Genomic DNA, 18,169 nt, shown 5'->3' with positions numbered 1-18,169 from the left:
GAGAAGCGCTGAGCTAACGTTGAGCAGGGAAACTCAACACTCACCGCTCCGCCACGTCATCCGAGTGTATGTTCCGTCGTAAGATAAAAGCGGGCAGCCAAGGTTGCGGCTTAGCTTGCCCCCATATTGATTTACTTTTATTAGTGCCCTTACCCTACAATACAAACATCTACATTCACCCAACACGGCTATACACATGATATAGCAGCATAATCGTGTACTTTATGTATTGTTTCACACCACCTCCACAATCACGATTTTACATTCATTTTAAGAACTCACAATGTATTTGCCATTTGCCAAATCTTATTTGTGTACGAATCTCTTTAGGAAGAGGTAAACACCACTCTTCCTTGAGTTCAGCAAAGTATGGTGATTTCCCTGCTCAAGTGAAGTTGTGCACCATTGCTCTATAGTATAGGATCACTGAGCACTGCTTAGGACAATCAATGAAGGTCTACATTGTTAAATCAAGTGAATTGCATTGACTCATTGAGAGTATAAGATAAAGATGAATCTGGCCATTACTTTATCCTAGATGCTCTCTTTGGCGCTTCCTGGTTATGCTGTGACCGACTGCACAAATTCCCTGTAATGAAAGTGCAAGTGTAAATTTATCAATAAGCCTACATTTATGGTTAACACTCATCATTGGAGAGCCATTTGAAAACTTTGAATAACTTTATATTTTCATATGATCCCAAGACTTTACTAGAAAGGAGAACATATCTGAGGTATGACATCACCTTATGATACCTGGCAAACCAGGATCTCTGTAGAGCCCATTATGAAGATATCCATGAGATCCATCAAATGGTACCAGCTTGACTAGCTTATCAGAGTTCAGGGCACTTTTGGATATGCTGTAAACCTAGACATAAAAATAAGGTTTGTGAATCAGTTTATTTCTACTCAAAATATACACAAATGCATTTGACAACACAAAACCACACAAGTGATTGTATACATCTAGCTGACCTTCTCAGCCATCCAGAAGGGTGCCAGATGGTCATCTTTAGAATGAAGGATCAAAAGAGGTGTTCTCATTTTCTTTAGGCTGTGGCAAAAATAAATAGATAGACATTGAGAAGTACACAAGGTTTCCAGAGAAACAGGATGTGTCGGACAGTGGTCCTTCATTAGATGTGCAAGCAAATTGCTATTATACAGTGTATATATATATATATATATATATATATATATATATATATATATATATATATATATATATATATATATATATATATATATATATATATACACACACACACACCATATTGCCAAAAGTGTTCGCTTATCTACCTTCGCACGCATATAAATCTGAGTGATATCCCAATCTTAATCCATAAGGTTTAATATGATGTCAGCCCACCCTTTGCAGCTATAACAGCTTCAGCTCTTCTGGGAAGGCTTTCCACAAGGTTTAGGAATGTGTTTATGGGATATTTTGACCATTCTTCCAGAAGCGCATTTGTGAGGTCAGACACCGATGTTGGACGAGAGGGCCTGGCTCACAGTCTCCGCTCTAATTCATCCCAAAGGTGTTCTGTAAGGTTGAGGTCAGGACTCTGTGCAGGCCAGTCAAGTTCTTCCACACCAAACTCACTCATCCATGTCTTTATGGACCTTGCTTTGTCCATTGGTGTGCAGTCATGTTGGAACAGGAAGGGGCCATCGCCCAACTGTTCTCACAAAGTTGAGAGCATGAAATTGTCTAAAATCTCTTGGTATGCTGAATAGTTCCTTTCCCTGGAACTAAGGGGCCGAGACCAACTCCTGAAAAACAACGCCACACCAAAATCCCCATCCACCAAACTTTACACTTGGCACAATGCAGTCAGACAAGTACCGTTCTCCTGGCAACCACCAAACCCAGACCCGTCCATTGGCTTGCCAGATGGAGAAGCGTGAGTCATTACTCCAGAGAACACATCTCCACTGCTTTAGAGTCCAGTGGCAGCGTGTTTTACACCACTGCATCTGACGCTTTGCATTGCACTTGGTAATGTAAGGCTTGGATGCAGCTGCTCGGCCCTGGAAACTCATTCCATGAAGATCTCTATGCATTGTTCCTGAGCTAATCTGAAGGCCACATGAAGTTTGTAGGTGTGCAGCAATTGACTCTGCAGAAAGTTGGCAACCTGTGCACACTATGTGCCTCAGCATCTGCTGACCCTACTTTGTCATTTTATGTGGCCTACCACTCCGTGACTGAGTTGCTGTCATTTCCAGTCGCTTCCACTTTTATAATACCACTGACAGTTGAATGTAGAATATTTAGTAGTGAGGAAATTTCACGACTGGACTTGTTGCACAGGTGGTATCCTATCACGGTACCACACTAGAATTCACTGAGCTCCTGAGAGTGACTCATTCTTTCGCTAATGTTTGTAGAAGCAGTCCGCATGCCTAGGTGCTTGGTTTTATGAACCTGTGGCCATGGAAGTAATTGGAACACCTGAATTGAGTGAATACTTTTAGGAATATAGTGTGTGTGTGTGTGTGTGTGTGTATGTGTATATATATATATATATATATATATATATATATATATATATATATATATATATATATATATATATATATATATATATACATACATACATACATACACACACACACACACACAGTTTGTAGGTCTTCTGCATTATGTTATAAAATGTTAAATACTTATTATACCATATGGTATTTCCATACACTTACTTGTCTTCAGTGTTAAACACAAATTTATTTTTGCTCAAGTCCTTGAAAAAGTACTGAATATAGGGAAACCTCCAGTAATACTAGGAGAGAAAGAAAGCAAACAGTGCATATACCTTTATGTGAGATATCACTTGGATGTTAAAATGCACCAAAATTACATTGTCTACTTCCCAGCATGGGTGAACGTTGGAAAGACCCATAATACCTACCCATGTAAAAGGGTGAGGGAATTTTAACAATTCTTCCTCTGGCAAATCAGGTTTTAAGAATGCACCCTCAAGAATCACTGCATCGACAGGGTTTCCTGGAAAGACACATATATGTTTGAGCCATACAATTACTTCTAATACATCATACAGCATGAGTAATAAAGGCACACAATAAGCAAGGGATTTATTTCTAACGGTCAAAAACACATACAAAGAATAACAAAGTTAACCTAAATGCATTAATCATCTTTATTTTTATCACTTTGTAACTTAGAAAGTAGACGGAGGCTGATCATTAACTAAATTATTTCTTGTTAATAAATTCATGTTAATGTTCTGTCAAAGCAAACAGTAAAAGCAGTTTGATGTGTTTAGTCATAGCCAGAAGTTCTGAGACTGACACAAATTTTGGTTTACTGCCTGGTTTTTTTTAAGATCCTTTTATCAGATGTTTATATGATATAGTTAAGTACAATTATAAGCATTTAATACGTTTTTTAAAAACTTTTTATTGACAAATACATCCAGTTTAAGCAAATACTTAATATTTACAGTGTTGACCCTTCTTTTTTAAAACGTCTACAACTTGCCTTGGCATGCTGGATATCAGCTTCTGGGCAAAATCTTGACTGATGGCAACCCATTCTTGCCTAATCAGTGCTTGGAGTTGATCACAGTTCCTGTGTTTTTGTTTGTCCACCCTCTTTTTGAGGACTGACCACAGACTCTCAATGGGATTGAGATCTTGGGAGTTTCCTGGTCATGGAGCCAAAATTTCAATGTTTTGTTCAATGAACCACTTGGTTATCAATTTTGCCTTGTAACATGGTGTTCCATGATGCTGGAAAAAGCATTGTTCATCATCAAATTGCTCCTGAATTGTTGGGAGGATGTTTTGATACCATTCCTTATTCATGGCAGTGTTTTTAGGTAAACCTTTGAGCAAACCCACTCCTTTGGATGAGAAGCAACCCCACACATGAATGATCTCAGGATGTCTCACTGTTGGCATTACACGGGACTCATGGTAGCACTCACCTTTTCTTGTCCAGACAATCATTTGTCCAGATGTCCCAAACAGTCTGAAGGGGGCTTCATCAGGGAAATGAACTTTACCCCAGTACTCTACAGTGCAATCTCTATACTTCCTGCAGAATGTCAGTCTGTGCTTGATGTTTTTCTTGGACCGAAGTGGCTTCTTTGCTGTTCTTCTTGACACCAAGCCATCGCCTCACTGCGTGTGCAGATGCAGTCCCACCTGCCTTCTTCCATTCCTGAGCAAGCTCTGCACTGGTGCTGACCCAATCCTGTAGTAGGATCCTCTTTAGGAGACGGTTCTGGTGCTCGCTTCACTTTCTTGGGCACCCTTCTTCACTGCAAATGAACCTCTCTCGAAGTTCTTGATGATTCGATAAATGGTTCATTTAGATGCTTATCTTATCAGTCTGCATATGTTGACTAATGTATGATTTGGATGTAATGGTGGCAAATGCAAAAACTAACAAAAAAGGTGGGGTGAATACATAATCACTTCTGACAAATGTATAAAAATGTGGGTGCTTTGTTTGATTGTTAGGACATTCTGCGGAAGGTGCCTCAAAAATGCTTGAAAATGTTAACCTGCAATAAAGGATGGGACCAGCTATTCTCTTCTACTAATTCTGAAGTCTGCATCTTTATATTTGAATGTTTAACTTTAAAACTAACTGACCGGGGATTTAGGAACGACAATCATGGTTAACAGAAGAAGACAATGTTTTCAAACACCACCACCCGTTTAAAGCTACCAGTCTGCTCTGCTAATTCAAACAGCATGACAGAGTGATATCAGCTGACTTGTCCTCGTTAACACTTTCTCCTGAGATCACTGAAATGAATGTTCATTTTCATGGTAAGGAATTACTCGCAATTAATTGCAATCCATCTGATCACTCTTCATAACAATCTAGAGTTAATGCTAATTGCCACCATAAAAACTGAAATACCAAACTTTGTGATAACAAAAATTAGTGTCAGTCTCAAAATGTTTGGCCACGACTGTACAATCATTTTTGACTTGACATTTCTTACCTTGCTCTTGTAATATCACAGCAGTGTTAGTTGACACACTGCAAGTTGAAAAATAATTAGCTCAAAGGCAACAAATATAATACATTATTTCTGACATTTTTACATAGTAATATTTACTATTATTGAAACTTTAATTAATGCAACATTTTCAAAAGTGCTAATTTGGTTTTGTTTGTCTAGAGGAGTATGACTCCTACTCACGCTGTGCCCAGTGAGTGACCCCAGAAGATCACCAGGCTGCCCTTACTGCGTGCCCTTACCCAGTGGTACAGATAAAGGGCATCAGTGGTCAGTCCGGCCTCTGTGGGCTCCCCTGTGGAGTCCCCAAATCCTAGCAGAATTTCAAGATGGGTTTAACTGACTAAAAACAACATGCATCCCAGAAATATCTAATATTGGAGCTGAAGGATAACATATAAAAAATCTGAATGTGTTAATGGTTGATATTTTTTCAATGTGGAAAAGTGAAAATAATGTGGAATTATCATTTATTATTTAACTATTCAAAATTAAATTCTGATTTGGTTTTCAAAAGATTAATTATTAAAAAGTTGTAGTTGTAGCCCCAATTTTATGCTGCATCGTAATATCTCAATGCACTTTCCATCCTCATGTGGTATAAGCAAGTTAACATCACCTAACCTACCCCTGTAATCCATAACCAACGCATGATAGCCAAGTGAACTTAGGACCTAAAATACCAAGAGACACTGTCAGTACAGTATTATCACATAACTTTAGTCTATATCTGTGATAGATAACGTGAGAATGCATCTACTCACTTTGCCAACTCCCACTCGATGTGGGTATGCTCTGTTCAAATAAAAGCAGAAAAATGCTGTAACAGTCAACATGATTAAAGTACTCTTACACGAAATGCACACAAATAAAATAGACATGGACCTCTACCCTTAATTAAAAATGTGCTAACAAACCTAAATGCATTTAATGTCACTTTTCTGTTCTAACCTTAACCTTCATACAAAGATCCTGTGTAAATATTAATCCCAGTTGTTTTCACTAAGTACACAACACTTGTTCTTAATAAGATATATCAAAACACTAGGGTAAAAATTATTTGGATCAAGAACCTTTGTTAAGCAATAGCAGGAATTTAAACAGAACAGAAAATATAAGATGCTCAAGTACATATCTGAAAGCATTTGAGTAAATTTTTATCAACAAAAATATGCAACACAAACAGTATACAAAGAGGGTTCAAAAATGTATTTTATGTACTCAGCTGCTTATTTTATGTCTGAAGGTCAAAGTGCTCTGGACACCAATCATTCAGAGCAAACTGGTTCAGTTGATGTTTTCCTACCTGCTACCTGTATTACCATGGAGGTAGATGAAAACAGGTGAACCGTCACCCAAAGACTTCTCATACCAGTCCAGACTTTTACCTTGGGCTTCTTTCCACTTGTGCTCAGGAACAGTGTGCCTACACACAGCAGCCAAAAAAGAATAAAAACACGATCTAACACGCTTAATACTGTTTTCTACATTCGCAAAACAAACATTTCAAATTGCCAAAAAAGTAGAACTGACCACACGCCTAGTGTCACCCCCTCTTCAGAGGACAGGTACATGTTAACGGTGTGATTAAGAGCGAGGTCATAGGGACGACTGAGGTCAACGAAGTATGTTACTGAGGGGAGATAAAGCCACAGATGATTATCTCTTGCATGCAGTAACCTACATAAATGGAATTCTCTGATTTTAAGTACAAACTATAAACATACTAGCATGTTTATAAACCAGGTGCTGTACAATGCCAGGAAAGAGGCGCAGAATAAATGGTAGAGTCGCATATAGGATGCCGAGAGCTAGAAGCCCCTTTGTTATCCACACCCACAGTCGAGACCTGAAAAAGAAAATAAATGACACAGGATATGGCCAGTAGATCTTACTGATGTGTGTGGTTTTATTTAGGGCTGAAGGTTCCTTAAGAAACTCAAGTAAATCGCTTACTAAAAATCAAAGATCAAAGACACTAAGGAAGGAAAATTCTTGCAGTTCCACCAAGTTTTTTTTACAACTCATACTAGCGCTAACTATCTTCCATGATCCACTTTGACAGAGGATCATATTAATCAGTGGTTGGATCTGGCATTTAATTAGCACGAAATAGCCTCACTTTTTGGAATTCGTATATGGATTGTTTGACACCAACATTCTCGTGACCAAACATTAGAAAACACTTAATTAACTAATGAGAATTTTAAGCACTTTTTGGAGTAGTTTACGGTCAAACGTTCCAGTGTTAACTAAATTAGAAATGATAAGATTATACATTATGTAGACTTCCTGTCAATGACGTGCCTATGTCATAACCATTAGGCCATAGGTTAGCTTCTCAGTATCCTCCATTCGGCATACAGTATGGTAGTAAATATTCATTAATTAGAATAAACTCCCAATATCAATAACATTCGTTCTAAATATTTACTACGATTACGTAGCAATCTTTAAGTTAACCTATATGTAAGTAGTATGTTCCTGTGCGAATGTGTCTTGTATGCCTGTGCGAGTGTATCATATGTATGCAGAATTAGTGTGTGCGCGCGCAAGTGTTTCCCTTATTTCACCCTAGACGGCCTCTCACAGGAATCACCTTTTGTACACTGAGGCACTGTTCTGTGCTCTGAGAAATCTAGCCACTCTTTCCAAATACACCACTTTCAAACAAATGCTGAGTTTATAGAAAGTAGCAAATGGCAAATGAACTCGTTTTACCCGTTTATTTTTCAGAGGGGTAAACCAAACTAATTTGTGTTCGCCATTCTTCGTCAAAACAATGTTTAACGACTCCGTTCACAAAAGGATGTTCCACACTCTTTTGTATATTTACTGTTGCTGTTTAATAAGGCAAAAGTATATGCGATCACTCAATTACTCGATGGAGTAATCGATAGAATCCTCGATTACTACAATAGTTACAGCAGCCCTATCGGGTGAGTCAAACTGCGACCACACGAAGTAGGCTAATATTTCACGTGAGTGCTGGTTGTAAAGCATAATAGTAAAAATCACCATATAAAAGAAGGAAAAGTGCACCGTTTTCATTACCTTCACCATTTAATTTGTGTATTCAAATCACTAACCTTGTTTTCACTGCTGAAAATTTGCATTTTGCCGCTTTCCGCTCAGTCCGTTCAGTTGCAACAGTTTCATCAACTCTTCTTCTCATCTTGCAGATTTAAAGCAAGCGAAAGAAACGCACGTCTCTACTTGACAGTCTACCTAATTCTGTGTAGACTACTAAAAAATGAGCTGGTGTGTCATTACAGTGCTTTTGGCGTCTCGTTATAGGTTTCTCCACTTTGCTCAACGGTCTCCTCTCCAACCCTTCCTCACTGCAGAAGTAGAGACGCGTCTCCGCAGACCGGAGACAGACGCAAAATGCCCAGTACAGCTCCAAAGAGGTGGGACTGGCTGCAAGTGGGTTGGATATTACACCAAGAGGCGAGCCAGCAGTCAGCCTGTTCAGTGTGTTTGACAGGCGTCGTGTGAGTTAACTTATTGGATTTAAGTAGTGAGTGAAATTGCACGCAGTTTCAAACACCGTTTAACATGACTGACGACTGAACATCTAAAATATGTTCTATGTTAGCTACCAATCTAATATAGCACACTTGAAAATTGTACGAACGTAGCTAAAGTTAGTTTCTACAGTTTGTTATGGCTGATGTCAGCTTTAGATAAATGTCTCGGGTAATTTCTTATTAAGTTATGTTAAAGGGCGACTCAAGCACGCCACTATATGAATTAATTACAACAACGCTTTCAGTGGAGTATAGCCAAATGCCCATTTAGTTGTGTGCGTGGGTGCTTGCATGTACTCCAACTTATTCTGTATCAGCTCCCCCTTCAGTGGGTTCCATGGCTATGGCCTTGGGCAGCTTCTCTCCTCCTTCCTCCAACATCTCCTGTGGTATGTATGCCACTCTCACTCTGACCTTGTTGGTGAATAGGAAAGACTTTTACTCTGGTGTAAGTGAAAGGTAAGGAGTAAGTATGGTGAGTAACTATGATCTAGACAGATCGACTTTTGACTCCCAAGGCACTAATTATGATTGAATATTTATTTCTCATTTCAGTTTGGGCTATGACTGAGATGATTGAAGTCTGATTATAATTCATCTTTACCCTGCCTCTGATGCAGGAGCCAGCAATCGCGAGGAAATTGTCCGTTGCTATGCTGTGGGTAGAGAGAGCTCGGGCGTTGTTCCATGGTCATGTGTCGCAGCTCTGATTTTTGTCTGTGACTGAGAAGGGCCACCAGAAAGTCCTCACTGAGGTCTTGCAGGGATATGATCCAGAGGCCAAAGAGCCCTTTCTATGTTTTAATTCACAGTGGATATGGAGTCATTTTTGCAAGCTTGTCTTGATGAGCAGAAGCTCAGCGTCAACACCATTCACTGTTACGCAGTGCCTTTCTCTCCACAGAGCCTGAGGCACAGATACTGGCTTTCAGGGCCCCACACCACACACTGAGATTTTGTTTCCGTCTGTCCTCTATATGTTGATGAACAATTAAATAAATAATATTAATCTACATTGTTTACTTTTTTACTCAAAGATTTGTTGGTCCATTATGTCATTACCACATCTTTGTATGTAAAGCAGTTCATATTTGTTTGTGTGTTTCTTGTTCTAATGACTGAATAGCTGTGTTGTTGGTTTATGAAGTTTTTTTCAGTAAAGAAGTTTGTATGTAGTTCACATAATTGCTGTTTTGTTTTCAGCATTAACATTGTGTTTAAAAACTATTGAGTGTTTCCATGTGATTTTGAGTAGACTTCATCTTGGTGAGGTCAATGTGAAAATTCTGGGAAATATTGAGGGTAACTATTTTAATACATTGGGACCACCTGAAATTTATTGAGAATGGAATAATACATATAAAATAGTTGTCACAGTCTGTCAAGTGACATGACTGTAACTGTGGGTCTGAAGAATACCTGGGAGTTGTAACATTGAATAAGACAGAAGTTGACAAAGTGTTTGTGTGATTTAGTCTACCTTTGTTCTTCTGAATGATTACCTTACTTTTGTTTCAATCAAAAATATTTATTTTAGTTGAATAAAGGCAGTTAAATTGCTAGGCACCACATGAAGATTTTTAGGCTGACAATCTTTACATTATGCACTTAATTTGTGCATGTTTTCTCCCAATGAATCTGTTCCTGCCTCTCTACACCATGAGAATATTAGAAATGTCAGTCCTTTGCCATTTATGAACACCCTCAACCAGTTTCTCATCCCACAGTCATTATTATAATCAATTATCAATTGTGCTTGACCAGCATGCTCCTCTACAAACACTGGAGCACCTAAGTAAGAAAACTAATCTGGCTGTTCATGCAGTTACTTATAAATTACATTCTGTTTTTCAAAACTGCTTTGCAAAATAAAAAGGCTGACTTTTACTCCACTAATATTACCTATTTTTTTGTCCTGCCATTTTCTCACTGTAACTCTTATCATGTTTTAATCTGTAATTTTATTTTAATCTTCCCACTACTTTATGTTATTATGCCTGCGTTTTACCCTTTTATTTTCTTCCCACATCTCTTATCATGTTTTTGTTATCTTGTACTGTAAAGTGTCCCTGAATATCCTGAAAGACGCTTATAAATAGAGCTATTATTATTATTATTATTATTATTATTATTAATAATAATAATAATGATGTGTACAGCCTAGTTTGTTCTCTCTCCTCCCCTAATGCCATTCCTCCAGCACAATATGGCATAAAAGCTTAGCTGTGGCATCCTAATGCATAGATTACAGAACCTGCTCTGTCCTTTCCTGCAGACTGTCTCAGTGCTGCAAGTCCAGTCCAGTTTGTGGTCTAGCTGCACCCCAGGTACCTGTAGGTCTCCACTATCTCCACCTCCCCTCCCAGGATAGACACAAAGGTTGCAGAGTCCTATAGTTCTTCTTAAGTCCACCAACAGCTTCTTAGTCTTGGCCACACTGAGCTGTAAGTTCCTTCCACGCAACTTAGTGAAGCTGCTAATTACAGGCCTGCGCTCTGGCTCCTGCTCTTTACTGACACGTATAAAAACAGTAGATAATGCTATTGGCATGTGGTGGCATGTCTCAGATATACGGGAAAGCATGTGAACAAGCAGACTGCACTGCCCCCATGTGGAGCTATAGCAACATTCACCACTTCAGTTCTGCATTTTACGTAGTCAGGGATCCAGCTGAATATGGAGGTATCCACTTACATTATCCTTAGCTTCTAGAGAGTAGAGAGCGTTATATGGCTTTAAACATCCTGGACAGGAAAAAAAACAGAGCCCTCACCTTTGTCCAGGTGTGAATGGGACTTTTGCAGGAACTGGTTGATTATGTCATTAACACCAACATGGTATTGATAAACAAACTGCAGGGAGACTAGTGATGAACCGGGGGCATGAGTTGGGCTGGGACCAGCCTCTCCTGGGTCTTGGTCATATGGGATATTTTGGGCCACTGGTTAATAGTCAGTAAAGCAACTTTTTGCACCTGGGTGGAACAAATTACTTTGCAGGATAAAAGCGGGGAACCACTGGTGCAGCTTGGCTTGACACAAAATGATATACTTTTATTAATGCCTTTACCCTACCATACAATCATCTACATTCACCCAACAACACTGTTACACACATAAAATATAGAAGGAGCATAATTGTGTACTTTGCATGATTTATTGTTTCACACAACATCCACCATCATGACTGTTCATTCATTTGAAGAACTCACAATATATTTTTGACCCTATTTGTTTAATATTCTCCTTGATCCTATATGTTCTCTTTGGTGCTTCCTGGTTATGCTGTGAGCGACTGCACAAATTCCCTGTAATGAAAATGCAAGTGTAAATTTATCAATAGGCCTACATTTATGGTTAACACTCATGACTAGAGAGCCATTTCAGAACTTTGAATAACTTTATATTTTCATATGATCCCAAGACTTTACTAGAAAGGAGAACATATCTGAGGTATGACATCACCTTATGATACCTGGCAAACCAGGATCTCTGTAGAGCCCATTATGAAGATATCCATGAGATCCATCAAATGGTACCATCTTGACTAGCTTATCGGAGTTCAGGACATTTTTGGCGATGCTATAAATCTAGACATAAAAATAAGGTTCATGAATCATTTTATTTATACTCAAAATATACACAAATGCATTTGACAACACAAAACCACACAAGTGATTGTATACATCTAGCCGACCTTCTCAGCCATCCAGAAGGGTGCCAGATGGTCATCTTTAGAATGAAGGATTAAAAGAGGTGTTCTCATTTTCTTTAGGCTGTGGCAAGATAGATAGATAGATAGATAGATAGATAGATAGATAGATAGATAGATAGATAGATAGATAGATAGATAGACAGACAGACAGACAGACAGACAGACAGACACAGACAGACAGACAGACAGACAGACAGACAGACAGACAGATAGATAGATAGATAGATAGATAGATAGATAGATGGATAGATAGATAGATAGATAGATAGATAGATAGATAGATAGATAGATAGATAGATAGATAGATAGATAGATAGATAGATAGATAGATAGATAGATATTGAGAAGTACACAAGGATTCCAGAGAAACGGGACGTTTCAGAGGTCTTTCATTAGATGTGCATACATACATACATACGTATATATACACATATATATACATACATACATACATACATACATATATATACACACACACACACATACATATATATATATAAATGTGTATGTGTGAGTGTGTATATATATATATATATATATATATATATATATATATATATATATATATATGCATTAAGTTAGAAATTGATAAATACTTTTTATACCATATGGTATTGCTGTACACTTACTTTGCATGATTGTTAAAGGAAAATGTATTTTTGGTCAAGTCCTTGAAAAAGTACTGAATATAAGGAAACCTCCAGCAATACTAGGAGAGAACGAAAGCAAACAGTGCATATACCCTTATGTGAGATATCACTTGGATGTTGAAATGCACTAACATTACATTGTTTACTTCCCACCATGGGTGAACACTGGAAAGTCCCATAATACCTACCCATGTAAAAGGATTAGGGAGTTTCAATTGATCATCTGGCAAATCAGGTTTTACTAATGCGCCCTCAAGAATCACCGCATCAACAGGGTTTCCTCAAAAGACACATATGAGCCATAACATTACTTCTAATACATCTTACAGTATGAGTAATAAAGACATGTAGTGGTAGCTCAGTGGTTAAAGTATTTGACTTATAATCAGAAAGCTGCTGGTTTGAGTTGCCACTGCTGAGCACCTGAGCAAAGCCCTTAACCCTCAATTGCTCAAATTGTACTCAGTTATAATTGTAAGCTGCTTTGGATAAAAGCGTTAACTAAATGTAATAAGCAAGGTATTTATTTCTAACACAGCCAGAAAGGCATACAAAGTTAACCTAAATGCAATAATCATCTTTATTTTTTATCATTTTGTAACTAAAAAATGTATTATTAAATTCAGGTCAATCTTATGTCAAGCAAAAATTATCAGCCTCTAGTTTGATGTGTGTACAATCATTTGGGGGTTGACATTTCTTACCTTGCTCTTGTAATATCACAGCAGTGTTAGTTGACACGCTACAAGTTGAAAAATAGTAATGTCTAAGACAACAAATATAATTCTGACATTCTTACATATCAAAAACAGTAATATGTGAAACTGTAATTATGCAACATTTTCAAAAGTCATATATTGGTTGTTTGTCTAGAGGAGTATGACTCCTACTCACAATGTGCCCAGTGAGTGACCCCAGAAGATCACCAGGCTGCCCTTACTGCGTGCCCTTACCCAGTGGTACAGATAAAGGGCATCAGTGGTCAGTCCGGCCTCTGTGGGCTCCCCTGTGGAGTCCCCAAATCCTAGCAGAATTTCAAGATGGGTTTAACTGACCAAAAAATTGAGCTTACGGATAACATGGTTATTTGTTTCAGTGTGGAAAAATGAAAATAATGTGGAATTATTATGTAATTATTGAACTATTCAAAATTATATTTTAATTGGGTTTTCAATTGATTATTATCAGTATTAAAAATTGTAGTTGTAGTCCCAATTGTATGATGCATCATAATGTGTCAATGCATTTTTACACCCTCTTATCATATGTGCAAGTTAAGATAATATCACATAACCTACCCCTGTAATCCATAACCAACGCATGATAGCCAAGTGAACTTAGGATCTAAAATACCAAGAGACACTGTCAGTACAGTATTATCACATGACTTTAGTCTCTATCTGTGATAGATAACGTGAGAATGCATCTACTCACTTTGGCAACTCCCACTCGATGTGGGTATGCTCTGTTCAAATAAAAGCAGAAAAATGCTGTAACAGTCAACATGACTAAAGTACTCTGAAAAGAAATACACAACTAAAATATAGACATGGACCTCTACCCTTAATTAAAAGTGTGCTAAAAATTAAACGCATAAATTTCAATTTTCTGTTCTATGCTTAACCTTCATACAAAGTTTAATCCTGTGTAAATATAATACACCAAGTACACAATTTTGTTTTTAATAACAAACATCAAAAGACTAGGGTAAATATTTGGATCAAGAATGTTTCAAAAATGTCTTTTAGGTACTCAGCTGCTTATTTTATATCTGAAGATCAAAGTGTACTGGACACCAGTTATTCAGAGCAAACTGGTTCCATAGAAGTTTTCCCACCTGCTACCCCTATTACCATGGAGGTAGATGAAAACAGGTGAACCGTCACCCAAAGACTTCTCATACCAGTCCAGACTTTTACCTTGGGCTTCTTTCCACTTGTGCTCAGGAACAGTGTGCCTACACACAGCAGCCAAAAAAGAATAAAAACACGATCTAACACGTTTAATATTGTTTTGTACATTCGCAAAACAAACATTTCAAATTGCCAAAAAAGTAGAACTGACCACACGCCTAGTGTCACCCCCTCTTCAGAGGACAGGTACATGTTAACGGTGTGATTAAGAGCGAGGTCATAGGGACGACTGAGGTCAACGAAGTATGTTACTGAGGGGAGATAAAGCCACAGATGATTATCTCTTGCATGCAGTAACCTACATAAATGGAATTCTCTGATTTTAAGTGCAAACTATAAACATACTAGCATGTTTATAAACCAGATGCTGTACAATGCCAGGAAAGAGGCGCAGAATAAATGGTAGAGTCGCATATAGGATGCCGAGAGCTAGAAGCCCCTTTGTTATCCACACCCACAGTCGAGACCTGAAAAAGAAAATAAATGACACAGGATATGGCCAGTAGATCTTACTGACATGTGGTTTTATTGAAACGATTCCTCGAGAAACTTGATTACTAAAAATCATTGATGCAAATTCTCAGTCATTTTTACTGTAGGAATTTGGAATAATAGGATGGCAAAATCCTGTAAAATGGTCTATTCAGTTCCATATATGTAATATTTGAAACTATAAAATACACAAATCAAATTGTTATCCGATCACTTCAGTAGATTCTGGAAGTACACTTACTGTTGTACCCATCGCATGATTCACAGTCTTTTTTACTGCAGGAATTTGGAATAATTGGATGGCAAAAACAATTTGTTATCAGATCAGTCCACTATATTCTTGAGCTTCAGTGATTATACGCATATATATATATATATATATATATATATATAGTGAACCGAATAGACATTTATGAGGATTTTGCCATCCCATGACTCCAAAGTCCTGCGGTGAAAACACTTCAGCATCATATTCTGAATATGTTGGAAAGTGTTCTCCAAGAATACAGAGGAGTGAACTGATATTTTGATTTGTGTATTTTATGCAATTTTAAAATATACTCTGGTGAAATGATAACCATTTGCATAATATTGCTACGATATTTCTCAACCTTCTCACTGTAAGAACAAGGAAATCTTATCATGAGTAGCTAAGAAAGTGATCTTTATAAATATAGTGGTTATAACTGAAAAGAAATAGATTTTACTGAGGTTTGATTTTCCAACAAATGTTAGACTTTTCTACATATGTTTTAACACAATTTCTTTCCATGCATTAGACCTCAGTAAGATATGTTTAATGAAGCTGAATGTGATATAGTGAAAACGGAATAGGATCGAGGCGCTGACTGGGGGAAAGGCGCATGCGCAGAACCCGTGCAATTAAGGAGGGGGGGAAACCCCGATCGTTACGCACACGCGTATTTGAGAGCGACGAATTGAGTGCCATTAAGACGCCAGAGGCTAAACGTGCGGGTGAATGGCGTAGGGAAAGTGATCTAGACACGGGAAAGTTGCAGCGTCCTGAATGAAAGGAGAACGGTGGGAAAAGTAGAGACGCTTTAAGTAGGTAAGCGCAATTTCGATAAATATGGCGTAAGGTGACGCTTAAGTATGATGCGTTTTGCTGTTTGTTGATTTTGTGCTTCACTTATGGTGATATAATCTGTTTGTATTTTAACTGCAGGGGGCTGAGCCACGCTTCTGTTCCCTCTACGTTTTGGTCCCGATAAGTTCGTTCCCGCTATGAGTATGTTCTGATTGAGTGAGTTGTTTTTCGTGACGTAGGGTGACGATGATTTTTGCACGTGTGATGGTAACCACGTTAAATGTTAGTGAAACCCTTTTGTGCCTAAACTCCGAACCAGATTTTCCACTGTGTTTTGTGGGGTTTAAATTGCATTAAACTTGTGCTTTTGAAAAGATCTAAGGTGGTCTGTTACACGAACGCATTTATTTTAACTTTAATATCTGCCCTAAAAGCGCGATAAACTTTCCCTCTACCTCGTCTCACAAACGGCCTACCATAATGTAGATGGGGCAACCGAGTTTATGCGAAGTGCAAAAGCGATAAGGTCTTCTTTATTGGCAGAGACGCTTGTGTATGTGGACTGTTGGTAGATCATCTTTATTGTAAATTGGGTAAGCAATAAACTGCTTTCTTCGATATCTGGCTACTGTCTTCAAAAACGCCGCGTTCCCACAAATGTTGAGGCCCACTTCGTGTTCAGTAAAGGGGACGTAGTAAGCTGCAGCTTGACTCCTTTTACCTTTTTGTGTGTGGGTTTCCCCCAGGTGTAAAAATAGTTTGTTCGCCATCTCAATCACTTGGCCTCGCCACACTCGCTTCGTCAAAAATGTTTAACGACTGTTCACAAACGGATGTTCCACACATTGAAAAACGGTTATAGGTCATATGAAAAATATCGATACCTTCCTTTTAAAATGAATAGAAACGAATTTTTGTTTTTGCTTTTCAGAAACATCTTCTCTCGAGCACTTACCATCGTTTAATAAAGCAAAAGTAGTTCTTGGCGATTTACGCAAGCGATAGAATGATCGATTACTAATATAATAAACTACTGCGACCACACGAAGTAAATAAGATTTAACGTGAGTGCTGCTTGTAAAGCATAATGGTAAAAATCATGTAAAAAGGAAAAGTGCACCGTTTTCATTACCGTCACCATTTAGTTTATGGATTAGTCACTAACCTTGTTTTTACTGCTAAAATTTTGCGTTTTTCCGCTTTCTGTTCAGTTGCAACAGTTTCATCAACTCTTCTCCTCATCTTGCAGGTTTATAGCAAGCGAAAGAAAAGCACGTCTCTATTTGACAACAGTCTGTGTAGACTATTAAAAAAAGGGAGGGTGTGTCCTTGCAGTGCCTTTTCCGTCTCGCTCTAGGTTGCCTGACTTGGCTCACCTTTCTCCTCTTCCACCCCCCCCTCACACTGCAGAACCGGGGGGACAAGTCTAACTCAACCCAGCATCGCCGTGGGTGTGTGGAGACTATTTCCAAAGTAATAAGACGTTTCGGACGGAGGTCCTTCAGCAACTGTGCGAGCAACACGCTTCATCCAATTATTTCTAAAATGCAGCAGCCATTAACAAAGGCTTCTCTGCTGAAATGACTTGCTGATTGTTTTTGCTAAACTCTGTTATGTGCATTTGGAGGTATCCAAACGGATTTAGCAAGAAAACACTACAGACCTGATACAGTACTGTAATGGTTAAACTTTACCAAGGCTCATGCCACACTGGATAATGTGCTGTCTGGCTATGTTGTGATTCCAACATGGAGAGAAAGTTGCAAGCTTATGACGGATGATGAACCAACGTGCAATGAACCGTGTTTCCTTTTTTGTTTAA

At 38.2% G+C, this 18,169-nt stretch overlaps 2 protein-coding genes across 2 annotated transcripts; both read right to left on the bottom strand.

Moving 5' to 3' along the window:
* Positions 1–90: 90 nt before the first annotated feature.
* On the bottom strand, positions 91–8,385 carry LOC113579918 (lysophosphatidylserine lipase ABHD12-like). The gene is made up of 13 exons (XM_035531747.2): positions 8,090–8,385; positions 6,728–6,849; positions 6,534–6,633; positions 6,307–6,426; positions 5,765–5,795; positions 5,629–5,674; positions 5,184–5,313; positions 4,983–5,020; positions 2,913–3,007; positions 2,704–2,783; positions 979–1,057; positions 747–871; positions 91–589 (listed from the first exon to the last, which is right to left on the bottom strand). Exons 1-13 carry the CDS (start codon positions 8,173–8,175, stop codon positions 562–564), a joined length of 1,080 nt encoding a protein of 359 aa, XP_035387640.1. The 5' UTR covers positions 8,176–8,385; the 3' UTR covers positions 91–561.
* Positions 8,386–11,675: 3,290 nt separating this feature from the next.
* On the bottom strand, positions 11,676–17,741 carry LOC118242226 (lysophosphatidylserine lipase ABHD12-like). Its single transcript, XM_035531748.2, has 13 exons — positions 17,513–17,741; positions 15,153–15,274; positions 14,959–15,058; positions 14,732–14,851; positions 14,329–14,359; positions 14,193–14,238; positions 13,789–13,918; positions 13,599–13,636; positions 13,083–13,174; positions 12,874–12,953; positions 12,227–12,305; positions 11,995–12,119; positions 11,676–11,837 (listed from the first exon to the last, which is right to left on the bottom strand). The coding sequence occupies exons 1-13, from the start codon at positions 17,587–17,589 to the stop codon at positions 11,810–11,812; spliced, it is 1,068 nt and encodes a 355-aa protein (XP_035387641.1). The 5' UTR covers positions 17,590–17,741; the 3' UTR covers positions 11,676–11,809.
* Positions 17,742–18,169: the final 428 nt, after the last annotated feature.

Source organism: Electrophorus electricus, chromosome 12, assembly GCF_041902795.1.
Source record: "Electrophorus electricus isolate QZ-2024a chromosome 12, ASM4190279v1, whole genome shotgun sequence".
In the NCBI taxonomy this organism is placed as follows: Eukaryota; Metazoa; Chordata; class Actinopteri; order Gymnotiformes; family Gymnotidae; genus Electrophorus; species Electrophorus electricus.
Note: the sequence above shows the minus strand (reverse complement) of the source record. Positions and strands in the feature narration are given on the sequence as shown.

What these genes read in the sequence shown, in the direction of transcription:
- LOC113579918 (XM_035531747.2), bottom strand. Translation starts at nt 8,175, where the DNA reads ATGAGAAGAAGAGTTGATGAAACTGTTGCAACTGAACGGACTGAGCGG. An exon ending in CATGGTAATACAGGTAGCAG is followed by an intron (nt 5,796 to 6,306) that starts GTAGGAAAACAT and finishes TTATTTGAACAG; the next exon opens with AGCATACCCACATCGAGTGG. An exon ending in ATCGAGTGGGAGTTGGCAAA is followed by an intron (nt 5,675 to 5,764) that starts GTGAGTAGATGC and finishes TTGGTATTTTAG; the next exon opens with GTCCTAAGTTCACTTGGCTA.
- LOC118242226 (XM_035531748.2), bottom strand. Translation starts at nt 17,589, where the DNA reads ATGAGGAGAAGAGTTGATGAAACTGTTGCAACTGAACAGAAAGCGGAA. An exon ending in TCCTTTAACAATCATGCAAA is followed by an intron (nt 12,306 to 12,873) that starts GTAAGTGTACAG and finishes ATCTTGCCACAG; the next exon opens with CCTAAAGAAAATGAGAACAC. An exon ending in GGTTTGCCAGGTATCATAAG is followed by an intron (nt 11,838 to 11,994) that starts GTGATGTCATAC and finishes TTTTCATTACAG; the next exon opens with GGAATTTGTGCAGTCGCTCA.